Raw genomic sequence first — 26,231 nt, 5'->3', positions numbered from 1 at the left:
AGTTGTTGCCCTTGAACTGACTGTCATTTCATGTCCAAGGTTGTTTCCATGAATTTGACAGTACATACAACCAGCCTCACAACTGTAGACCACATGTAATCACACCAGCTCAGGACCTCCACATCCAACATTTTCACCTTCAAGATTGTCTGAGACCAGCCACCTGAACAGCTGATGCACAACCTAAAGAATTTCTGCAGAAACTGTGTCGAAAGCTCATCTGCATGCTCATTGTCGTCACCAGGGCCTTGACCTGATAGCTTTTCGTCATCATAACCAACTTGCTGGGTTGTGAAGCTGGTTAGATGTACTGCCAATTTTATGGAAAGGACACTGGAGACCAGCTGTTGCATCAGCTGTTCAGGTAGCTGATCTCAACTAATCTTGCAGATGAAGAAGCTGGATGTGGAGGTCCTGAGTTGGTGTGGCCACATCTTGGTGGTGAGGCTGGTTGGATGTACTGCCAAATTCATGGAAACATTATTAGAGATTATAGCAGTTAAATGAATATTCAGTTTGCCGCATATTTTAGTGTGGCTTTTTCTTGTGACCATCTCAAGGCACACCTGTGTATTAATGATGCAGTGTCTTGATATGACACACCTGTCAAGTGGATGGATTATCTTGGGAAAGTGCTCACTAACAGGTTTAAAAAAAATTGTGGCCATAATTTTAGAAAAATGTATGTAACGAGTGCATAAACAAGCCCAAGATCTTTAACTTAAACCTTTGAAAGTAAGACCAAAACAAAAGTGTTGTTTTTAAATATCTTGTTCAGTGCACATACCGGTATTTGTACCTGTTGTATTAGTTCTAACTCACTGGGTTTCTTGCAGTACGAGAGGGTCAAACACCACAGTTTGACTAGGAGAACTTCATCCGATTTATCCGTTCAATGCCGAGCTCTGTGGTGCTGAGCGCAAAGAAAATAACAAAGGTGGAGATGACAACTAAAGCCCATAATTACAGTCCGTTATACATTTTACAGTACATGATTCTGTAGGTAAAGTGAGGCTTCAAACAGGCTTCTGATTTAGCCGTGATTCTTTCATTACACTTCCCTAAAAATATCAGAAAAATAAATTGATATTTTGACGATCTTCATAGCACATTAACTGAGTAATACCTTTTTTTCATGACAATTATTTGATAATAGTATAACACACTGCGCTGACATCCTCCTGTTAGTAACTTCTATCATTATCAGTATCTCGCTGTTCTTAACAATCTTAAAGTAATGAGAAATTGTAGAAAAACGAAGCAGGAGTCCTTTACGTGTTGAAGCAGGACAGATAAAGCAGGCATTGGAGAGCTTTTTGGGAGTTGTTGTCACAGATGAGAAAAATATCAAGGCTTTTAAACAAAAAGACGCACTCAGGGTTCACTGGAGGCAGCCCAAGCCCTAATCCAGTTTCTCCTCTAACTGTATACTGTAACAATACACTGCGAGCTGGCATCGTCCGGTCCACCATACCAGATGTGAGAAAGCAGTGATCCAAAAGTCCTAAGCTATACAAGCCATGGGAAAGCACCAAAAAACTAACACATGAGCACATAAACGTACAGACACAAGCACACACACACACTTTTTCTCACTTGCACACAAACAATATGATATGCCAGACTGCCAATTAGGACAATAATGGCTGTGGGAAAAAGTCTATACTCACACACACACTCACACACACACACATACAGTAACTGAGACGTCTAAGCTCAGAGTTAATAGCACCCAGTTGTTCAGTGCCAGAGAAAGACCCTGTGGGAGGAGGGAGGGAGGGTGTATGGGTGGTGCTGAAGCTCAGACTAATGCAACACAGTTTTCTAACAAACAAACAGGGTAGAAAACTTACTTTTTATGTATATATCAATACTGGGGGAAATGTTTCGTGTTTATGTCAAAATTCTCTTCGCTTTACCTGATGAAGGTCTAAGGACCAAAATGTTGTGTATTTAAATAAAATTTATTGCAAGTAATAGGACACGGTGCATGAATTTGCTTCTCTTAACTACACCATTTTCCTCCTATGCGCCTGTCTACAGGTTACTGGAGGTGTGTGGGAGCCTCCACATTCTAGCAAAATCCTCTTTTTAAAAAGCTTTAAAAAGAGACAATCTGGCAATAATATAAGAACTACAACAACTGCTAACCTATTTTATTTTTCTCTATTTCCAAATCTTCTTCCTTGTGTCCTTTTTAAACCTAAGCTTAATTTTGGGCACTTTTTTTTTTTTTTTTTAGTTTTTCCAAGCATATTAGCCCCTCTTAGTGATGTTCAGCCAAATTGTCCTAAATGTTGACACTGTACTTTTCTGCAAACCATGTATATGTTACATTTGTATGTTGCATACATCAGGGTTCCGAAAAAGAAAGAAATCAAAAGGAGAGAAAGCAAACTGACTTTGTAAAAAAAACAAAAATTAAAAAGTTGCCTAAGAGAGGCATGGATCAGGGGAGACGAAGCACGGGGTGGCCACAGAGACTGCTTATGCATAGGACCCAGAATTTGGTGCTACACCCCTGTCTGTAGCAGGCCACTGTTCAAGATTGACAACAAAACAAAACAAAATCAATTGTTTTTTAACGACAGTTCTGGACATTAACAATTGTGTTTGTGGCAACCAAACAGGTTATTTTAAGCCAAAACATGTTTTTTGTGCCAAACCCTAACCACATATTAACTAAAGCATTGTCACAATAAAACATTGAAACTTTAAACACAGTTTCAACACATATTTTCGATATAAAACACATAAAAGTAACATCCCCGTGTTTTTGCAGAAGCATACAGTGCCAACATTTATTCTGGTGATTGAGTTGTGATGACCTACCCTGCCAGCCAGCACTCTAAAGTGAAGCACTAGGTTGAGGAAGGACGAGGACATAATAATAAAGAATCTAGTGAAATGCAGGGAGGAAACAAACACATGACGCAAAGCAAAGAGGATGCGAGATGGCGAGACAGAGTGGCAGAAGAACACAGATGGCGGTGAGGGAAGGCAGAAGGGGAGGACAGAGACAGAGGGATGGGATGGAAGTTGATGTGCGGGATGTCTTCCTCCTGCTCCATCAGCAGAAGCCTGTTGGAGGGAAAGCACAGTAATGAGAACAGCTGCAGTGGATACACACAAACACACACACACACAAAGGAGAACACACTCCTCCACACACTCCAGCCACTTAGCCATCCGCTTTATCAGCAGATCCACATAAGCACACTTTTTACACACGAGGAAAAAGACGCCATCGCTCTTACCCTCACACTCGAAGGCTTGCAGCGCGGTGGTATAAGTGGGGCCCAGCCAAGAGGTGTAGCTACCCAGAACCCTCTGCAGGTGGTGGGTGGCATCACTGAAGAGCAGATCGGATTCGCCATAGCCTGCTGAGCTGAACAGGCGGAAGCCCTCGGTGGCATTGCCAAATGCATTCTGCAGGAAAGAGAAAGTGTGTGACAAGAGTTAATGCATGAGGGCATGCATGGATGTGCGTTGGCGTGCTCTGTGTATGTGTGTGTGTTTTCTTTGAGTCTGTGTGTGTGTGTGTGTAGCCAGGGGAACAGTACAGGACGTATCAGTCATCCTGGCATCTCCCATGAACACACACACTTTGTAAAGAAGGATGACAGTTTAGCAGATACCTGTGCTCTGAGACGTGCTGATCAATAACACGGACTCCACAGAGATGAGACAGACGTAAACACACATATCTGGAGAATAACACACACTCAAACACTCATACAGCTGATTTCTGTTCACACCCACCTGTAAACGTTCCAGGTACTTCCAGACGCGGCACTTGTCCTCCATGCGCACCACCACAGCGTTAGCAGGGACAGCGGCCAGGTGGCATCGCTCAAACTCATCCAAACCCGCCTCAGTTCCATCAGGGCAAAGCAGCTTCAAGTCCTCCAGCTCCAGATCCAGAGCCCAGGACTCCTGGTTCTTACCTGTGCAGGAGAGGAGTGAAGGTGTGTCAGATTTCAAGTCAAGCCCAACTACCACTCAGAGAGTATCAGCAGCAGTATCATATACTCAAATATGGTTAATAATAATTTATAATTATAACTTTTAAGGACAAAATATTCCTCCTTAAAATTAAATGCTTAATTCATAAGTAGATGCACCATTGCTCAAATGACCACCTACTGCAAACCCTGTTGGCCATTGTTTATATGCATATCAAGTTCTGGATTTGTCCTCATGTTGACCCCTTGTGCATGGGACTTTAGTGAGAGCTATGGACTATTTCAAACTTGACAACATTACAGTTTGAACAAAACTAAGTGAACTTTCTGTTGGAAATTTTGTTGATGCAATAACTGACAGGAAGTAAACGGAGACCATAACTTTTGGCGTAGCAACAAAATAGCAATAAACACAGCCAATACTGTGTATGTCAAGAGTTTGGAGGGTGGCATCTCCAAAACAAACAAAAAAAAGTGTAAGGAAACAGTACACCATGTCTTTATTTGCTTAACAGAAGCTGCAAACGTTAGAATCCTTGGCTAACTAGCTTACTGCCTACAGTAGCTTATCCCAGAGGGCAATGGGCACATTGTTAGCTATCTACATCACTCCCTGCTGAAAAAAAACAGCTTGACTACCTGAAGATGGTTAAGCTGGCTGACCAGCTTTGTTTTACATGTTTTCGCATAATAAGGTATGTTTTTGCATCATTTATGATGGTTTATCTGGTCATACCAGCTTGTAAGGTCACTCTACCTGTTTTATCCATTGAAGTTCCTGTAAAAATGAAACCAGATCGATGCCATTGGAATATATACTTCCTCCAAGTTAAATCAACCACCTTCCACCCAGTGCAAGAATTTCTGAAAAAATGCTACCCTTTTAGATTGTATGCATCATTAATATATATGTATCAGCCAAGATTTTAAGTTACCCAACAGCTCAAGAATTACTGTAATTTGTTGGGATTTGATCACTCAACCATTGACACATTTTTCAAACAGTTTATTCCTCATTTAGGGCAGAATCTCTGTTGACACAAACTCCCATCTACCCAAACAAATAATTAGTTGCAAAAAATAGACCACCTTGAAGCTACTTTCTCCTCTCCCCAGACAACAGCACAGACCTCCTGTGTTTTCTTGACCTCCGTTAATTGGTCTGACTCTGGACATTTCGGAACCATATGAGAAAGCATGCTTCATTAAACAGCTGCAGTGTTTGTGGAGCTGGCGTCAAACTGCTCCTTCTCGGCTGCACCGGCAGAGTCTGTGTAGCGTGACTGTGATAATGATCACCATTAATTTTGGATGTTGCCCAAAGCGGAGGAGCAGATGCAGCAAACAGAGAATTAGGGCATTTCTCGACTGGACAAAAATGTCTGAGCCGCTGTCTGTCCCTTCATGTCTGCGTGATATCTGTTTCTCACTTTTGGTCCTTTTTATTTTTATCTCTCTTTTTGCCCACCTCTGTCTCATTAACACTCAGAAACATATCTCATGCTGTTGTTGTTCTTTGTTATTCTCACTATTGTCTTTCTGTTTTTTCTTTTTTTTTCATGTGTCTTTGGGTGACTTGATGGTGCTTATAAATAAAATCTAATCAATAATTATATCATGTACCATATAAACACTGTAATCTGCCCATTATAGTCTGGATGCAGCACACTGTAGAAGACTCTAAAATATTGTGAAACACTGACATCCTGTGTCTTCACTCAGACTAGCACTCTGCCTCTCTCTGCTGGCCCTAAATAACCTCATCATGCATGATTTAAAATATAAAATTATATCATTATGTAACAAGTGGTGTTGTCCTTAAAATGCACCATAACACTGACCGTCCATGTTTTCAAAGACCGTTGTGTGTTTGACAAAGGCCACATCCCCGAGGTTCTCCGCCACACACCTGAAAGAAAAACACGCATGAAAATCAGACAAATATTCTCTAAAAATAGATGAATAAAGTGGAAATCAGCCCATGTGGGAGTGTGTTATTGTAACAGCATGACTCTCTCGAGAGTATAAGTAAACTCCCTCAGCTGCCTATTGTTGCACTTCAAGAATAAGTAACAGCCCCTGTAGCTCCTTTATTCCCATCTAAAAAACACTTAACTACAACATTTACTGTCACTGCAACACAGTAATATGTAAATAAAATCATGACATTAGGAATTCTAACATGCAGACAATGAGTGAAACAGTAAAAAAAAAAATAAACTGCAGCACACAGGACCATTCAAGATGTTTATTCTGTTTTCTATCTGTGATTATTGTAATAATACAGTGATTATGCAGTGAATATACCATAACATGGAAGTGACAGACAAAAAGTCGATTCATTAAAGGGACAGTTCACCCCAAAATCAAGAACTCTAAATCATCAAAAAATCTAGAGATTTTTGCCTTCTCTCCAAAATAATAAAGCTAGATGTCATTTGACTGAAAGGCCCAAACACAATAAAAATCAACATCGAAGAACTAGCGGTGACAAAGCTGACTGTGGTGTCGCCTCACGTTGCATATGTCCGGGCCAAAAGGTTGCAGTTTAAATCGCAAAGACTAATACAGACGGCCAATCAGCATGTACGTTCTGCGCTTAAAGGCAAGGAAATAACTCTCCATACTCGCAGATGGTGCTCATCTGTAATCATCATTCAAAAAGGGGGGAAACCTGGAGATCATCTACTAGTTATCCAGTGAGTTAGCACATTAACAGCACAATCTAATGTTAAAGCATGTTAACCCCAACGCCAGTGATCAACACAAACCATCGAGAAATGTTTCTGCTAAAGAGCTCAATGTCGAAAGAGAAATAATCTTATCATGTAGAACAAGTTTGTTTTAATCTTTACTTCCTTTTGATCTGAGCTCTGTTTACTTTCTTCACTTGTGTTTCTCTTTTCATCAGCTGAGCTGACTGGCCAATCAGAGTGACTTCATTCACCGTCAGGCTCCACCATCTCAGATGACAACTCAACATGCTTTATTGGCAGAAAAGAAGCCGATAAGGGGTAATAGTGCCGAACACACTGCAAAAACTTGGACAGTAGAAGCTTTCCAACGGCCCAACGTTGACCGGCAGCCAACTGTCAACTTGGTGTGTCAGGGCTTCAGACACCAACCATATCACTGATGAAGAAGAAAGCGTGCAACTCCTTATGGATGACAGGATTGTGCTCATGGTGGCACAGGATGTAAACATTATTGATGTTCTCCTCAGCTGAGCTGTAACATTAGCCGGCTCAGTGATGCACACTTGCTTCTGCATGGTCATGCGTTGGGTAGGTGTAGTTTGGTAGGAAGAAAATAGTTCCTACATGAAACTGCTCATAATGGATCACATTGAGTAACCAGGTCATGATTTCTGGAAAGAGACTCTGCTGTTGAGTTTTTCAGATGTATTTTTTTTGGCGCTCTGAGCACCTCAAGTCTTGTGCCATCTAGTTTCATTATGCTGGAGAGTAAACAGATATCTCTGTGGCCGACATCGCCAACACTTGGCAGCTCACACCAAAACAATAGACTGATAAATAGCACTACAGGTAAGATTTTGAATTGAACTTTCCCTTTGGTAATCTATTTATAGTGTTATCTGACACATCAGTAATGCTTGTTTTTACAGCTCAGTTGCTAGAATAAAATGTTGGCATCATAAGTTTCTGCAAATTACAGATTTGTTGCATTTGCACAATTCATGCCTTTGACATTGTTGAGATGACATGTATATGAGCTGAGTTTCGAAAGGACATTTTGTCTGTCACCATGTTATTTCATATTCACTGTGTAATCTCTACTATCATCACTCTATTCACTTTTATTCATAACAGGCAGTCATGATACTACTTTTTGTTAATGGAGACAATAGGCTGAAATAGACGCACATGCAGAGGTCATAAGAACTCCTCCACCTCTGAGTGTCATTAGTGTATTGTTCCTCATATGATTAGAGTGAATGTTGTACCTCAGCGCCCCTGCCTCTCCGTAGTGTCTCTCTCTGTGGTTGTTGGCACAGATGTGTCTGTCGTTCTCGTCTCCTATGCAGGCCTCGCACAGGTTCTTGGGGTTATTGCCTCTCGGGTCATGCTGTGCGTCTTTAACACCCGGCACGCAGCTGTAACCAAAGAAGTTGCCAACAGCTGAAAAAGACAAAGAATGAGTTAGAGGAAGAATAGGAAGGGCTAAAGGGGAGGACTCATTTTTAATTAAAAAGCCTCTAATTAGCCACTTCTAACCTATCATGCACTCCCCTTGAATTAATGATATAAAGTCCATTCAAGACAAGTGTAGTGGAAAAACTTTCAGCTCGAAGGGTCAAACTAGGGTTAACCCTTTGAGCTGAAACACTTTGATTAATGATGACTGATTAAAAATTACTAACATTCTTTTCTAGTTTGTGCAGATTTGCCTTTTTTATGTGACAGTAAACTGAGTATATTTTGGATTCAGCCTGGACAGCACCTTGGCTTTAGGAAACAACAGCCAATTTTAACATTTTATGTACCAAATGATTCATCAATGAATGGAAAATATTGTCAGATTAATTGATAAGGAAATTTATATTTAGTTGCATTAGTTAGGGTCTTCGAGTACTTGAGAACCACAATGGAAATAAAATTATAAGGTTGCAGAATTTTTAGTGATTTGTTGCCATTTTTCCAACCAGAACAGTGCCACAAAAAGTGATTGCTTTTTACCAAGCTATCGGTTTGTTTTTCTGCCTTGATTGTGCCACAAAACTGTTTTTTTAGAGTCCAAACATGATCTTTTCCTAACCAAAACCAAGCTTATTTTTGTGCCTAATTGTAACCACATATTAGTTTCATGCATGAGCTACATAATAGCATACAACTGTAACATATCTGTGGTTTGAATAATTATACAATGCCAGTATTTTCTTTGAAAGATCGAGTTTCAAAAAAGAAAAAAGATCTATCTCAAGTCTATCTCTCGATACTTTCCAATACTACAATACTTCCCTGTCTGTGGCTCCCGGTCCCAATTGAATTTATTCCTACTGTGGATGGAAAACTTTTAAAATTAGCTGCAATAGTTTCATTTTTCAAAAAGAGTGAGCTGGGTACTATAGTTTTTAGAAAACATCATTGAAACTAGAGTAATTGTTGTTCTGTTAAAGCTCTAGTGAATATTTACAGTTGTAAGACTCAGAATAAACTACAGTACCCATGTTTATCACATCAGGACATTTCAGCCAGTGCAACACTGTGTCTCATTTGTGTGTTTCTGAACGACAGAGGAGCTCCATGTGGCAAAGTTCACTGTAATATGTATCAGATTTGAAATGTGAAGAAGATACTTGTTAGTGGGATCAATTAATCGTTGTCTTATGAGATTTTTTGACAATAAGAAAATGAGATAAATATCGCCGGCCTTATCCTTTAAAAAATGTTCATCTTTTTCATCTTGCTTCTCTCTCTCTTGAGGAAATTACGATCCTTAAATATGTCTTTGAGTTCATTGTCACACACACACACACACACACACACACACACACACACACACACTCACACACACACACACTCACAGAGACAGATGCACTGTTCTCTGACTGACTCTTCTCCTCTTACTTCCAGTCTCCTCCATTCCTTCACTCTTCGTTCCACATCACTGCTTCACCCTTCCTCCCTCTGAGCTTCTCCTATAGTTACACACATTCATACATCGACTCACCTCTCCTGCCTCCCTTTATCCATCCCATTAGGTCTTACCTCTGGGGAAGTTGCACTGCTCCCCTACGCTGACCTGGGAGGTGTTGACCAGGTAGCCAATAGGAACAGTCCACCCCACTGTGGTCCGTATGCCAGGGTGACAGGAGCTGCGTTCATGCATCTCCAGCAGGGACAGGTCTGAGGAGGAGCGACGTGCCATCGCCACTACGTAGTAACTAACACCATCTGGAGAAAGCAAATGGGAATAATTTGTCAGATCAGAGAAGCGTGGTGGTGGTGGTGGTGGGGGGGATGAGAAAATGATTAATAAAGATACAAGAAACAAAGAAAAATGTGTCCAGCAAGCTGAACATACTGCTTTGGGTGTAACCATGACCTTCTCTTCAGTGACTAACATTAGTTAAGCTGCTGAGGGTTTGGCAGCTTCCTGTATTACCTGCTGCAAGGCTCAAATGTGTGACTTACCCACTCCGTTGTGGGACTCTCCTGCAGCCAGCTCCAGGCCTTGGCAGAGGCCAGCAGCGTAGATGTCATCTGCAAACATGGAGGCTGCATCTGCTGTCCCATTCTGACAAAAACACATTTATATTGTTAACCCACTTGTGCACCAAGACTATATTTAGTAGGATGAGGAAAAAAGGCCACATTTGTTTTGACTGATCTAAAGTCTTCAAATCGGGTAAAGACACTATTTGGGCAATTCTCTAACAGTAAAACTTTGACATTTTTAGATCACACAAAAGAATCACACTTTTACAAACAGGAAATGTCAGGATTTTTGGAAAATGATGGAAAACACTAACATTGTGTTCGTTAAATGTCTTCAAAGTGTTTTATGTTTTTTATGTTTTCATAGACACCAAATACTTGATTGTGCTCGCAAAAAGAAATTAAGGGTTGCTCTGTATAATAAGAAAAAAATGTAAACATGTATGTAAAACCTTATATCAGGAGCTTATCCACTGAGGCTTAAAAAAACCTTTTAGAGCCTAAACAAAGCCCCACAGTGGTCAAAACATGTTGGCTCTTTTAATAATTTAGTCACAGGAAGAAAGGCTTTTTAATATATTTTTCCTCATCATTGACATATTTTTGGAGGGACTTGATTGTGCTTATTTTGGCTTTCCATTTTCTTTCTACACAGTTTAGTCTGTGGGCACATAAAGGAACCTTTTTTCCTACAATATAATTAAATGTAAAGGAAAAAAAACAGTAGTCCTACTAAATAAAGTATAAGAAAATATCTCTTTTCAGCCACGTTTTAACGTTTGATTAATTTCAGATTTGTTTTTCTTTTCAGATGTGTGCGAAGGAAAGCCAAGACAACACTTCCACCAAAGGAAAACTGAGTATAAAATGACTAAAGGATGCTTGTTTATTCCAATATGTCTGAAATGGCATCAAATACTGATGGTGTTTGTTTTGTTTTTCGACGTAGCTCAAAATATTTCACATGATGTGTTTCTGTGAGATCTGCTATTGTTGTGTGGACATATTGAGATGCTTTAAAACAAAATCATCCAGTAGCACTGCTGAAAATCACGTGTAATATTTAATTCTATTACCTACTTGTGTTATCAAAAATATTGATTTATTTATACATATCGATTCTGAATATTTGAAATTGTTTCAATACTCAATTTCCGCAGTATCGGTACACCAGTACCAGCTGCTGTTTCTTGCTTTCGCTTATTGTTAATGTTTACTACAGTCATTCTGCTGTTGCCTGCTACTCACCAAGAAAAGAGAAGTCTTTGCTGTCATGTTATATGCTTGTTATATTTATCTTAAAATTCAAATCAATAAATAAACTGTATGCCCTTCATGCCAACTTTTCCTCATTATACTGAAAATTTTATTTCTCAAGGTATAATATGGATGTTAGAAATTCCATTTTCCTTCACCTTCACTACCAAAAGTCAATATTTATTTAGAATTTAAATGATTAATTTAGGTAAAAATAGACACTTTATGTAACACAGATTGAACAATCCACTTCCACGTCCCTTTTTTTCTTCACCTTGATTTTGTCTATACAATCTCTGGTGTTCAGGCCACGGACGCATTCCAAATTTCCTCTAATATTCCGAGCTGTGGCGTTCCGGGCTAAATCCAGACACTTCTGCTCCTCAGCATCAGACAACACGCACCAGGAGACTGAAAACAGTGAGGAAGTGTTGCAAATTAAGTGAAAAGTAAGTGCTGCAGAAGTGAATTCACCTGCAAATTTCAAAACTACACCCAATCTCCACCTTGTAAAACATTATTTTAAACATCTGCTGATAATCTTAAATTGATGATCTTTTGAAATTTACCTGTAGTTTTTGAATTGGAGACACAGCTGACGGACAGAATGGGCAGAAGGAAGAGGAATGCTACAGGCAGTCTTCTCTCGGGACGCTCCATGTCGGCTCTGATAGGAATCCTGCTTGGGAGAATCTTTCTAATACAACAGAGATGAGGAGCAGGTGGCTTTCACTGAAAAACTCAGCCGCCCCCTCCCTCTGCTGTAACCTGGTATTGGGAGAAAGAGGGGGAGAGAGGGTAAAAGGTGGGAGAATGAGGCAGGTAGGCTGAATGTAGAATGAAGAAAACACAACATTATTCCTCTATCCCCTCCTCTTAAGTCGAAGTCCTCAGCAGATAATCCTTCCTCCATCTCATGATAGCAGTATAGCATTTCCACCTCCAATTATCCACTGAGACTTATCCCCAGCGGAGAGGATAGTGGTAGACACACGTAGACTCGGAGCAGTTCAGGTCACCTGGCACAGAGAGTTGACCCGGGGTCTTTAATTAAAAAAGCTGCGGACAATGTGTCTCTGTGCTGGAGCCGTGCTCGTGGAGAATAGACACCGGCTGGGTCTTGCTCCGACTCACTGGAGACGAAAGCCCCAGGTAAGCAAGAACAAACAGCACTGGTTATTGTTCGCAGCCACAGGAGCCAGTGGAGGGAAAACACATCTGCTACTTGATACAATTCTGCCTTTTCTCTCTCTTTGCACACACACACATACTCACACATATTTTTTTTCTGACCATCCTCTGAGCCAACCAAGAATAAATAAAACAGGTGGAGTTTGTGCAGCACAAGCGTATAATGAACTCATCTTCTAATCCACCTTTTAGTTGCAATGTTATGCAATGGCAGATTTGCATGATTGCTCAGGAGATGAAAGGTCAGCTTCGTTTTCATGAAGGTTTTTGGAGAGGGATAGCTCTTTTTGGGGGGTTGGGGCAGGTGGAGTATCTGATACTCAGCATGCATGGGTGAAGGGACAAGGAAACACAAGCAGTCATAGTATTTAGAGTGAAATTCAGTGGGAGCAAACAGGGTTTTCTTTTAGGGAGCTGTTTCACTGAGGTGGTTGGTGAGCCAGTCAGATGGCAATTCTCATAAACAATTTTAAATACCTAAAAATTAGCTTCACTTGATAAATATATGGCACTTGCTGTGGGAAACAGCACCACTGCTGCTCTGCACCTGTTTCAAAAGTTATCGCTCTACAGGCGTTACAGTAATGAAGTTCATTGCAGTGGGTCTATCCCTTCACAGGGAGTAGGTCCTCCTTTATGGAGATCACCAGGCCGCACTGCCATGTTTCTACAGTCACCCAGAAGGGACTAGACAGGCACATTAGTGTTTACGCCACCATAGTTAAAAGCCTGTATGTGACAAGCAGCCTCTAGAAAAACATTAATTTGTAGCATGAAACTGCTTTATTCAGTGTTTTTACTAGTTTAAGTCGCCAGAAGGAGGAGGCATGTATACCCCAAGGTGACTTTATTTTTATATATACCCCCCAGATCTCAGATTATATATATGTGTTTGTGTGTTTGTGTATATATATAATGTGATCTGGGGGTTTAGGTACTCTTAAAAAATGTCAAAAATATTTGATATGCCTCCTCCTTCTGGTGACTTATGGTGATACCACTTAATATATATATATATATATATATGTGTGTGTGTGTGTGTGTGTATGTATATATGTATGTGTGTGTGTGTATATATATATGTATACAGTATATATATATATGTGTGTGTGTGTGTGCGTGTGTGTATGTATATGTGTGTGTGTGTGTGTGTGTGTGTGTGTGTATATATGTATATATGTGTATATATGTACATATACACACAGCCACTCGCCTCTTCTGATAAATAAAGAACAGTCCCTTTTCAGTGAGTAATAAAATTTAATTTACCACAGGAAAAAAAACAAAAACCCATCAATGTTTCGCTCTAAAAAAAAAAACTCATATAAAGATGACATATAAAAATAAATCCCTGTTGTTAATTTTTTCTACAACCTGTTGGAGGACTCCTCTGCCCCACAATGCTGTGCGGTAATGTTTTGGTGACATCATGTGTGGCTGAAGGGAAGGCAGCTAGTGGGTGTGCTGGGCTGTGGTCCTACTCTGTGTTTCTCACACCGCAAATCACCCAAATACGACTATTTTAACCTACTATTGGAGACGCGAACACCACAGGATGAGTTAGAGGCCGTATTTCGTGTGTGCCAGGTAGGTGGATATTTTTATCGCTGTGTTTTGAGAGTCCTCGCGCCGCTGACAGGCTGCGCTTTGTGTGCTGGAGCCGCGTTAGCTCGCAGGCTAACGGCAGCACCGGGCAGCCGTCTGTCTGACTGGCGCCTCTGAGGCGCCTGAGGACGGCCAATAAAACCGCTCGTTAATGGCCTCTTAGCTACAGCAAACAACCAGGCCCGGAGTCAGTAAGGTTTACAAAGGGAAATCGCTGATAGCTTTTCTCGGTCGCACACATTTCGTCAAACCAAGAGGCTGTGACATTGAAATGTGAGGTGTTGGCTGCTAGCAGAAAAGGTATTATTGTGCTAGTTGTTACCGGTGCTTCAGTAATTGTAAGCTTGTAGAGGAAAGTAGAGTAAATGTTAACTTATGAGCCATCATAATTATATCATGACAGGGATAATACACGTGATTAGGGGTCGACCAATATTGTTTAGTTCAGAGCTGATACAATACCGATTATTAGTTGATAATGAGAGTGATAAGTATTTGAAATCAGTATGCATTTACAGTGAAAATGAAAACATTTTTGTCAATATTTAGAATTTGGGATATTACAAACTCTAACACGAAACGTTGTTTAAATGCTTTTAGCAAATGTTAAATCAAAACTGGATCTTTCAATATTATATACAGCAAGTTCCCACACACTATTTGTTTTTTAAAAGTCAAGTAAAAATTAAAATAAAAAATGAAGAAATATAAATATCTTCCTGAGGTTTACAAAGTAAAAGTTCCTCCAATGCTGACACTTTCTTTGCACTTTTTATTGAACTAATTTTATCGATGACCGTTACAATTAAAATGCTGATGCAGATAATTGGCAAAATGCTAAATATAGGCCAGTAGCATTTGGCTGGTGGCTGGTGCTAATTTCCAACCCCGGTTCAGTGTCGTGCATTTTAAATAAAGCTTTGACAAACACAGACAGACAGGGCACTATTAGCATACATCCATTGTAAGTTGTTGCTTCCTTTCCGTCTGATGTCTTGGCAGTGATGATCAGAAAACATAGAGGAGGTAAATGTAATTATCCTCTTTGCATCAGTGTACTCATGTGAACTCTGTCTGGCTCCTCTTTCCTCCCTCTGTCAGTGCACTGAAACATGGGTCGTTGCAGTGTCCACGTCCTTCTGCTGCTCTTGCTGCAGGCCCTGCAGACATCAGCTGAGGGCTCAGGTACTGTGCACAATTCTCTTATGTTTTGCTGTTTTCAAACTGTGATCATATGTGTTGTCTGTTCCTGCTGTGCGCTCAAACGCTCCTGTGCAGCATACATGGCCGGCAGCTGCTTAGTTTCAGTGAAAACGCAGCCTTTACTTATCTTTATGGTAGAAATACATAGAGTTCAAAACTAAACTCATGCTTAAATGATGATGTGATTGTATGAAGTACTTCCATAGTCAGTGTATGACATACTGCAGGTGACAGTTGACACACCTGAACAGAAGCTAAGCACGTTGTGGTTGGGGGATGTGCTGTAGGTAATAGACAATGACAATGACAATGACTGTGGAAAGGTACCTCGTAACACTCCACTTCAAAAACTGGAACTACTGCTTTAAATGTGATTTCAGACTTGGTGGCATTTTTCTTGCCATGTAACCATTTAGCAATGTTACACTGCAGCACTTTGGACATGAAAGGTTGAAAAAACATCACAGTTTCCCGTAAATAATCTACAATAAACTACACATGTTTACACCGAAACACAACAACTGACGATACTAATTAAATGCCAAAATTGAGTTTACACATCTAAAAGTTAATAGGTTTCTGCTTAAACAGCAGAATGGTTCTCTGCATACAGAAACTGTTTGAAGACACTTCTTCTGAGAGTGATTTATCACCTAATATGCTCTTTTTCAAAAAATATTGTCATTTGCCATGCACTGCTATTACTTCATGCACCTGCATGTTGTGAAATTTGGATCAGGTGGAACAGGGTGTTGAGCATCTACTCTGGCTGGGATTATACCTCATTGTTGTGGTTGCTTTGGAGAAAAGAAACTGCCAGACAAATAAATGTTATGTTTCCTGCTTTTATTTTGTTTCCCTCAGTTCTTATTGGCTAGACATATTACCATAGGGCCTGTTCCAAATAACAGGTTAACTGAGTTTTCTGGATAACTTTTCTGAGTAATCGTGGATATAGAGTCAGATGAGAACAGGAAAAAAATAAGATTAAGGCTGGATGTGTTATGTGGTCCTGTTATGTGGTCCTGTTTATTTATGACTCAATTTTGGATGCAGTAGTTGTCCCACTCTCATGGTGACAACTGCTAGAGGGTGACCAGAGTTCCCATTGCTGCTTTTCTGTCACAGTTATGTTTTGACAGATGGACAGCCTGCTAGCTTGAGTGAGAAAGTTGGTGAGACAGAAGTCTTTGTGTTGACTGTGCTGCCTTTAAATTTAAAGATTTTATTTTGTGTCATGCACACAAACATGAGCCCAAACCTCATGGGTTTGCATAAGATGATACAATATTGTTGCAGTGCTCCATCCAGAATACATGTTATCTTACTGCTCATACCCCAAACAAAATACTCAGCAAACAAAGTCTGCCACAAAAAAAATTCCCCTTCTGAAACACAACTCAGATTTTTTTGTGGTCATCTAAAAAAATTAATTTAGTTCATTTTTCTAAAAATGTGGTCCCGATGGCCCTTCATACACAGGACAATATAACAAAAAAATCCTCATTTTCAATTTCTCATCTGTTACACTACGCTACTTCACATAAGGTTCCTCACTGTAACTATTCTTTATGAGACAGTTCGTTATATTTATTTATACCTTGTATAAACAGACCATTTTTTCTACACATGAGAAAAATAAGTCAATAGTGTGTATGTGTTTCAATGCTCTGTGACACAGCATGAGTGTGTGCAAAACTCAAATCATCTCCTCCACAGATGGACAGTTGGTGTGTCTGTGCCCAAAATGCCCCCAGGGCCAGTGCCACGGTACCCGGTGCTTCTCCTCGGTCCAAGTTGGCAGCAGCGGGTTGGGGTTTGACCATGGCTGCCTGATGGGGCCGGATCAAATCCGTTTGCATTGCTCCACGGCTCCGTCCTTCCACCACGCCATTTTCTGCTGCTCACAGGACATGTGCAACGGCAACACCACCAGGAGCTCGCTGATGTCTCTGCTCCCAACAGGTTGACATTAAATTGTACCATACTTAATTTAAGGAAGAAAGTGAATCTTCTTCTCTAGCTGTTAGGTAATCTCAAGAAAGACATGTAACTATCTAATTTTCTATTTCTTTACAGCCCCAGAAGGTGAGCCTGTTCGCTACCGTGTGGAGACCTTAGCTCTCTTTGTGCTCGGTCCAGTGGTGGTTCTGGTTCTGCTGTCTGTAGTGTCAGTTTTGGCCTGCAGGAGGCTCCATCACGGCCGTCTGCAGAGGCTGCAGGAGTTTGACACCGAGCAGGGAGCCATAGACGGCCTCATCACCTCCAATGTGGGAGACAGCACTTTAGCGGTGAGAAAAAGAGAGTTTTGATCAAACAATGAACGGAGATTTCTCTTCCAGCTTTAACAGTATGTGGATGTATTAACAAAGAATTTTCCCATCCCAGAAATAATTTTTTTGAAAAACTCTTATTTACGTACATCAGGCTTCAGTTACAAGTCATTTTTTTAAGGTTATCTTCAAGTCACCGTTGATTTAAATGTATGGTCTTAAATGGTTCTGAGTTAAATATTTCTTTTTGTATTTCACATTCACTTTTGAAAAGTCTAATATAATTTCGAGGTGCACTGGTCCAATTTATTCAGATTTGAGAGAACAAAAGGTCCTTTATATTTTTTTCCCCAGTGGAAAACTCTGTCATATTATTCTATTTTAATTGGCATTCACAAGTAGTAAAAAAGCCATCTAATTAGTCAAAGCTGCAGGAACCCTGATTTAGCCCCAACATTATAGTGTTTGCTTCTTTCTGTCTTTGCCTTAATTAGGCCTCAGATGTTTGGACGCCTGCACACTGACTCCAAATCACAATTTTTCTGTAAATAGGCAGTGTTTCCATCCCAGTCAAATCTTTGTCAGTGCTGAATTTCAGTAGCCTTGGACCTTTATGTGATGTGCATTTGCTTCTTCTAAATATTATGTCATATGCAGCTAATCTGATATCTGTCTGTCTTTAGGACCTGTTGGACCACTCATGTACATCAGGCAGTGGTTCTGGTCTTCCCTTCCTCGTTCAGAGAACTGTGGCCAGGCAGATAAGCCTAATGGAGTGTGTAGGTAAGTATAACTGCGGTGGCAGACAAGGGCAACGGGGCCACAACGGTCCAGGACATTTCCATCAGGAGAAATGTGCTGCAGCTTCAGAAATTATCCTTTCATTCACTATCCGTAATTGCGCATCCTATTCAGGTTGTGGGAGGCTATAGCCCTTCCCAGCTGACATTAGGCTGAGACAGGCTACACCCTGGACAGGTCGCCAAATTATTATAGGGCTGACGCACAGAGACAGACAGCCGTTCATGCTCACATTAACACCTATGGGCAAGTTAAAGTCACCAGTTAACCTAATCTGCATGTGTAAGGAAGCTGGAGAACCCTGAGAAAACGCATGCTAACACATTACACCAAGGAAAGCATGCTGTAAATGAAAAATTGTACTGCATAAAGCTAAATTAAATACATTAACAGCAAATATGGTGCAAATAGCGACAAGATGCAAAATCAAAAACACACACCCCAAAAATGAATGTTTCAGAAAAATGCTGCATATTCAGTCAACACAATGGAAGTTCTCAAGGCCTCCAGGGGGAACACTGAGTGTAACAGCCAGGATTTTTGACTCAGCACTCCCCGTAGAGGCCTGGAGAACCTCCATTGTGTTGGCTGAATATGCAGCTTTGACTTTGCATCAATTCTGTATTTGCAGCATTTTTTGTTAATGTGTTTGTTTTGGCAAACTACAGCACTTGATTTTTATTTGCAGGATGTTTCCGTTACATTTGTTTTTGATTTTTATACTTGTTTTTGAATTGGCATCATTTCTGAAGCTGCAGCACCTTTCTCCTAATGGAAATGTTTTGGGACACACTAGTGCTTTTCCAATTTTTGGCCACCAGATTCATGGCTGGATTCATGTCTCTTTGATTGAGACACTAATTTTATCAATGGACCAACTGTATTAGAGGCTAATGAAGTTGATTCATGCCAAAACCTGCATTATATTTATTTAACATATAAAACAAAATGATTTACACAAAAATCCACAGGCAGCTTACAATACAGATTACCTTTCTTGCACTGACAGCTTATTGTCATCATCAGTATAAGTAAGTCTTGCATCAGCTCAGTTTGCAATTGATATCAGTGTTTTGGATGACTGCAAATAGTTATTCTAGCATGTAGCCCATATTAAGATAGAGATCTGACAGCAATGTCAGACGGATGATGTGAGGGCAACAGCAGAAGAGGTCACACTTCATTTTTGACTTGTTCAAAGCAACTGTCAAAACACAAGTCATGTGTTTCTGTGTCGCTCCATTCTTTGCATTGTTGTATGAGATCATAACACTTGTCTCAGGTTGGTGATGAAAGGTTCACTTAATATCATGGCAACTCTGGCAAATTTCAGCTTGAGCGTCTAGATGGAAATATGTAGGTCACATACCTGGAGATCCTGTTCTGTACCACACAGTACAGTTTGTACCAGTTTGGAATTGGAAAAATGTGGGTTTGTGGTGTTGATCTGGAAACATCAGATCAGCTCTGTCAGCTGAGGTCTTAATGTAGCCATAAAATGATCCGGCAGTGCCCTAAAAACACTTTTCAAGGTATGTATGCAGACAGCATGTCTGGATTACTTCTTTTTCTCATCTGTCCTTTCCAGGCAAAGGAAGGTATGGAGAGGTGTGGCGGGGCCAGTGGCAGGGGGAGAACGTGGCTGTGAAAATCTTCTCCTCGAGAGATGAGAAGTCCTGGTTCAGAGAGACAGAGATCTACAACACTGTGCTGCTAAGACATGAGAACATACTAGGTGAGTCTGTCACACACAGAAATGTTGGATCTTGTTTGACGAGTTGGTGCAAACGGGGAAACGGTTGAGAAAACACTTGTTTCTCATGTAAAAGATGATTTCCCCATCGTCTCCACTGCATTCATTCCTATCAAAGACGATGCTTTTAGCATTGTTAACAAGTTGGGTTATGTCTTAAAAGTAAGTTTTTAAATTCTAAGGGTCTGACTTGATAAAAGCATCCCTACAGAGGTCAATAACAATCTAAGCCTGTCAGTGGAAAAAAACAAGCACTTAAAAATGACTTACACTGATGGTGTGCAGTTGCCATTTAAGGTTACATTGCAGCTTTTTTGCTGCTGCTGCGGCTGCAGCTGTCTTGCTTAATGCTAGACTGATCTTAAAAATTGTGTCGTTTAGTCACTTTGATGCAAAAACATGGACAAATAAGCTCCAGGTTAAAAAATAAGTTACTCTCCCACACCTTTATGTTTCAAAGCAGTTACGCATAGAGTTGACAAAATAAACACCTGTGCAGTATAATAAAGTTAAATCCAGCATAAAAACAACCAAACATTCATAGAAATGACACAGTTTGCTGATCTTACTTTATTCTTATCTGTCTTGTTCTTCTTGTTGCTTCCACCGTCCCTCCTTCTAGGTTTCATGGCATCAGACATGACTTCTCGCAACTCCAGCACTCAGCTGTGGCTCATCACCCATTACCATGAGAACGGCTCGCTTTATGACTACTTGCAGCGAGTTGCTGTGGAGACATCGGAGGGCTTGGCGATGGCAGCGTCGATAGCCTGCGGCCTGGTGCATCTGCACACAGAGATCTTCGGCACTGAGGGCAAACCGGCAATTGCACACCGGGACCTGAAGAGCAAAAATATTCTGGTCACAAAGGAGCTCCGCTGCTGCATCGCAGACCTGGGTCAGTCCATTGTCCGTTATTTTACTTTCATAAGCTACTGCTATTATTCTTTTATATTTGAGTCTTCAGGCCCTTAATGTTATTGTCCATTTATGCGGTGCTTTATGCCTCCGATAAACCAATTATGCGTGATCTTTTAGTAGCATTAACAGGACAATATATTTGCAATTTTTTTCCTTTTTGAAGGTTTATTTGTATGACATTATTAATCAGATGTAAACAGACAATTTACACAGATGACATCAAAATTAGGAACGGATTAGATCATAGAGGGATTTGGTGTTTCAGGTTTCTTGTAAGCAAACATTGTTTTGTAAACGTACCAATTCAGATTAATGTACATTATGGTCATTAGACAAAGATGTTGACAGCAGATTTATTTCAAACGAGACAAAGAGACTAAAAGTCATAAAAATAAATTCAACATATTACAAACTAAATATGGCAACATACATAAACAAAATTACAAATTTACACATCCAAGAAGGAGTAGGAAGAAGTATACATTTAAAAGATCCTACCCTCTCTCCATATCTAATACAGTTTACTCAGTATTCAGTGTTTAGAAACCAGTGTTTTTTTTAGGTCCTGCTAAAATACTGTGTGTAACTGCACGTTGCAGGGCTGGCTGTGACCCACTCCCAGGCGGACAACCTGCTGGATGTGGGCAACAATCCCAAGGTTGGCACCAAGCGTTACATGGCACCCGAGGTGCTGGACGAGACCATTCAGACAGACTGCTTTGATGCCTATAAGAGAGTGGACATCTGGGCCTTTGGGCTGGTGCTGTGGGAGATAGCAAGGCGCACATACAGCAATGGTGAGCGGGATCCATTTAGTGAATTTTTAGGACTGTGACATAGTAAATAACCACTTATAATTTTTTTTATTGATTTGTACATATATTCAGATTGGCTTCAAGCCCTGCCGAGGAGGGAGACCTAATTTACCACAAGTTCATCCTCCAGTTGCTAATTTCTTTCATCTCAATTTGGTCTTCCAGGTATTGTTGAGGAGTACAAGCCTCCATTCTACGATCAGGTGCCAAATGACCCCAGCTTTGAAGACATGAGAAAGGTGGTGTGTGTGGAGCAGCAGAGGCCTTTCATTCCTAATCGTTGGTTTTCCGATCCTGTAAGTATTAGTCTTTGACATGTACTGTATTTATTCCGGTTGAAGACACGACTATTCATGGTTCTCACTTGTGTTTCATAATAACCCTAAAATCATAGGCTGAATCCCAATTCTCCAAAAGTGTCACTACCCTCCAAAAAGTAGTGCCCTTTCAAAATGTAGTCAGAAGGAGAAGGGCGGAAATCTTCACCTAGGTAATGAGAGCACTCATTACGCCATCAGCAGCCTCTACTGTATATACCAAACAACAGTACACGGGAATAAAGATGTCTTTAAAAAGTTTTATTAAGCATGAAAAAATAGCCACAAAAAAGCACAGCATGATATACAGAACAACACACCACCTCGAGTGTGAGATTGCTTTTATACAACAGATCTACAAACGCCTGATTGTGCTTCGACTTTTTCTTTTTTTACGATACTATAGCATGACATTTTTATGCTATAATATACTTATACCTTTTCGTGCTATGTTATGCTATGACTTTTTGACGGCAAACAATACCATGACTTCATTTCAGCAATAGTTTACTTTAACTGTTTTTGTGATAGAATGTACTGTGATATTTTTTTTATGCCATGCAATACCACGACTTTTAAATATTTTTTTTCATGCTTTACTATAACTCTTTGATGCCAGAAATTTTCATACCATATTGAAGTATAACTTAAACAAAAGAAAAAAAAAAGAAAAACTCTACTGACATTTTTTTTGTTACTTTTTTCATGCCTTGCAATACTATGACTTTTTGGTAACTTTTTTTAAATTATTATTATTGTTTTATTTTAGTATTATTATTATAATTTTTTTCTTTTTTTTCGCAAAACTATAGTATGACTTATTTATTTATTTAATAAATTTTTTGGGCCATTTTTGACAACAGGCTATGTTATTTTGGCTGTTTTTTCATTGTTTACTATGACGTGCCTCATCATGTTATACAATGTTGTTTCATCCTTTTTTGGACATTTTTTGGGCTATTTTTTTGACAGACTTTGGAACGCTATTTTATGCTGTTTTGAGTTGTATTCAAAAGTTTTTGGGACATGTCACTTTTGACATTTTTTGCCATACTATAGCCTTGCCTTTTCGGTCATTTTTTGGACATGCATCATTATGGTGTTTTTGGCTGTTTTCGCAGCGTTTTATGCCATAGCATGACTTTGGAACGCTATTCTATGCTGTTTTGAGGTGTTTTGAGCTGTTTTACGGACATGTCATATTTTGACATTTTTGCCATACTATAGCCTTGCCTTTTTGGTCATTTTTTTGGACGTGCATCATTATGGTGTTTTTGGCTGTTTTCGCAGCGTTTTATGCTATAGCATGACTTTGGAACGCTATCTTATGCTGTTTTGAGGTGTTTTCAGTTGTTTTTCGGACATGTCATATTTTGACATTTTTGCCATACTATAGCCTTGCCTTTTCGTTCATTTTTTCAACATGCCATATATATGTGTTTTTCGACGTTTTTGCAAAATTCTATGCTATGGCGTGTCTTTGCACGCTATTTTATGCCGTTTTGAGGTGTTTTCAGCAGTTTTTTGAACCTCACATTTTTGCCATACTATAGCCTTGCCTTTTCGTTCATTTTTTCAACATGCCACATTTAGGTTTTTTTGGACGTTTTTGCAAAATTCTGGACTATAGCATGGCTTTGGAACGCTATTTTATGCTGTTTTGAGTTGTATTCAGCAGTTTTTGGGACATGCCACTTTTGACATTTTTTGCCTTACTATAGCCTTGCCTTTTTGGTCATTTTTTCGAGGTGCATTATTTTGGTGTTTCTAGCCGTTTTTGCATAATTCTATGCTATAGCATGACTTTGGAACGCTATTTATGCTGTTTTGAGGTGTCTTCAGCTGTTTTTGGGACATGTCACTTTTGACATTTTTTGCCATACTATAGCCTTGCCTTTTCGGTCATTTTTTGGACGTGCATCATTATGGTGTTTTTGGCTGTTTTCGCGGCGTTCTATGCTATAGCATGACTTTAGAACGCTATTTTATGCTGTTTTGAGGTGTTTTCAACTGTTTTTCGGACCTGTCATATTTTGACATTTCTGCCATATTATAGCCTTGCCTTTTTGGTCATTTTTTGGACGTGCATCATTATGGTGTTTTTGGCTGTTTTCTCGGCGTTCTATGCTATAGCATGACTTTGGAACGCTATTTTATGCTGTTTTGAGGTGTTTTCAGCTGTTTTTGGGACATGTCATATTTTGACATTTTTGCCATACTATAGCCTTGCCTTTTCGTTCATTATTTCAACATTCTATATTTAGTTGTTTTTGGACGTTTTTGCTAAATTCTATGCTATGGCGTGTCTTTGCATGCTATTTTATGCTGTTTTGAGGTGTTTTCAGCTGTTTTTGGGATCTGTCATTTTTGACATTTTTTGCCATACTATAGCCTTGCCTTTTTGGTCATTTTTTCGAGGTGCATTATTTTGTTGTTTCTGGCCATTTTTGCAACATTCTATGCTATAGCATGACTTTGGAACGCTATTTCATGCTGTTTTGAGGTGTTTTCAGCTGTTTTTGGGACCTGTCATTTTTTACATTTTTGCCATGGTGTTGGACATGTCATTTTTGACATTTTTTGCCATACTATAGCCTTGCCTTTTCAGTCATTTTTTGGACGTGCATCATTATGGTGTTTTTGGCTGTTTTCTCTGCGTTCTATACTATAGCATGACTTTGGAACGCTATTTTATGCTGTTTTGAGGTGTTTTCAGCTGTTTTTGGGACATGTCATATTTTGACATTTTTGCCATACTATAGCCTTGCCTTTTCATTCATTTTTTCAACATGCCATATTTACGTGTTTTTGGACGTTTTTGCAACATTCTGTGCTATAGCATGACTTTGGAACGCTATTTTCTGCTGCTTTAAGGTGTTTTCAGCTGTTTTTCGGACCTGTCACTTTTGACATTTTTGCCATACTATAGCCTTGCCTTTTCGTTCATTTTTTCAACATGCCATATTTACGTGTTTTTGGACGTTTTTGCTAAATTCTATGCTATGGCATGTCTTTGCATGCTATTTTATACTGTTTTGAGGTGTTTTCAGCTGTTTTTGGGACCTGTCATTTTTGACATTTTTTGCCATACTATAGCCTTGCCTTTTTGGTCATTTTTTTGGACGTGCATCATTATGGTGTTTTTGGCTGTTTTCTCGGCGTTCTATGCTATAGCATGACTTTGGAAGGCTATTTTATGCTGTTTTGGGTTGTATTCAGCAGTTTTTGGGACATGTCACTTTTGACATTTTTTGCCTTACTATAGCCTTGCCTTTTCATTCATTTTTTCAACATGCCATATTTACGTGTTTTTGGACGTTTTTGCAACATTCTGTGCTATAGCATGACTTTGGAACGCTATTTTCTGCTGCTTTAAGGTGTTTTCAGCTGTTTTTCGGACCTGTCACTTTTGACATTTTTGCCTTACTATAGCCTTGCCTTTTCGTTCATTTTTTCAACATGCCATATTTAGTTGTTTTTGGACGTTTTTGCTAAATTCTATGCTATGGCATGTCTTTGCATGCTATTTTATACTGTTTTGAGGTGTTTTCAGCTGTTTTTGGGACATGTCATATTTTGACATTTTTGCCGTACTATAGCCTTGCCTTTTCGTTCATTTTTTTCAACATGCCATATTTAGGTGTTTTTGGACGTTTTTGCTAAATTCTATGCTATGGCGTGTCTTTGCACGCTATTTTATACTGTTTTGAGGTGTTTTCAGCTGTTTTTGGGACCTGTCATTTTTGACATTTTTGCCATGCTATAGCCTTGCCTTTTCGGTCATTTTTTCAACATGCCATATTTAAGCGTTTTTGGACGTTTTTGCTAAATTCTGTGCTATGGCGTGTCCTGGCACGCTATTTTATGCTGTTTTGAGGTGTTTTCAGCTGTTTTTGGGACCTGTCATATTTTGACATTTTTTGCCATGCTATAGCCTTGTTTTTGGGACAT

At 39.7% G+C, this 26,231-nt stretch overlaps 2 protein-coding genes across 2 annotated transcripts in view; one reads left to right on the top strand and one right to left on the bottom strand.

Annotated features, from left to right (window-relative positions):
* The window catches only part of otomp (otolith matrix protein), a 12,841-nt gene extending 578 nt beyond the window's left edge, over positions 1-12,263 (bottom strand). The window contains exons 1-9 of the mRNA XM_042500130.2: positions 11,971-12,263; positions 11,676-11,812; positions 10,121-10,223; positions 9,695-9,880; positions 7,930-8,104; positions 5,807-5,874; positions 3,763-3,947; positions 3,258-3,429; positions 1-3,081 (exon numbers count right to left, since the gene is read on the bottom strand). The exon at positions 1-3,081 is cut by the window's left edge and continues 578 nt beyond it. Coding sequence (XP_042356064.1) covers positions 3,071-3,081; positions 3,258-3,429; positions 3,763-3,947; positions 5,807-5,874; positions 7,930-8,104; positions 9,695-9,880; positions 10,121-10,223; positions 11,676-11,812; positions 11,971-12,061 — 1,128 coding nt within the window. The 5' untranslated portion in view covers positions 12,062-12,263 and the 3' untranslated portion in view covers positions 1-3,070. The remainder of the gene's footprint in view (positions 3,082-3,257; positions 3,430-3,762; positions 3,948-5,806; positions 5,875-7,929; positions 8,105-9,694; positions 9,881-10,120; positions 10,224-11,675; positions 11,813-11,970) is intronic.
* A 1,728-nt stretch (positions 12,264-13,991) lies between these two features.
* The window catches only part of acvr1l (activin A receptor, type 1 like), a 37,755-nt gene continuing 25,515 nt past the window's right edge, over positions 13,992-26,231 (top strand). The window contains exons 1-9 of the mRNA XM_088087241.1: positions 13,992-14,179; positions 15,299-15,382; positions 17,120-17,365; positions 17,480-17,691; positions 18,357-18,456; positions 20,063-20,209; positions 20,850-21,125; positions 21,748-21,945; positions 22,129-22,259. Of these exons, the coding sequence (XP_087943367.1) occupies positions 15,310-15,382; positions 17,120-17,365; positions 17,480-17,691; positions 18,357-18,456; positions 20,063-20,209; positions 20,850-21,125; positions 21,748-21,945; positions 22,129-22,259 (1,383 nt within the window). The 5' untranslated portion in view covers positions 13,992-14,179; positions 15,299-15,309. The remainder of the gene's footprint in view (positions 14,180-15,298; positions 15,383-17,119; positions 17,366-17,479; positions 17,692-18,356; positions 18,457-20,062; positions 20,210-20,849; positions 21,126-21,747; positions 21,946-22,128; positions 22,260-26,231) is intronic.

The sequence above is a fragment of the Plectropomus leopardus genome, chromosome 14, assembly GCF_026936395.1.
Source record: "Plectropomus leopardus strain MGB_pleo_1.0 chromosome 14, ASM2693639v1, whole genome shotgun sequence".
Classification (NCBI taxonomy): Eukaryota; Metazoa; Chordata; class Actinopteri; order Perciformes; family Serranidae; genus Plectropomus; species Plectropomus leopardus.
This window is presented reverse-complemented; position numbering and strand designations above follow the sequence as displayed.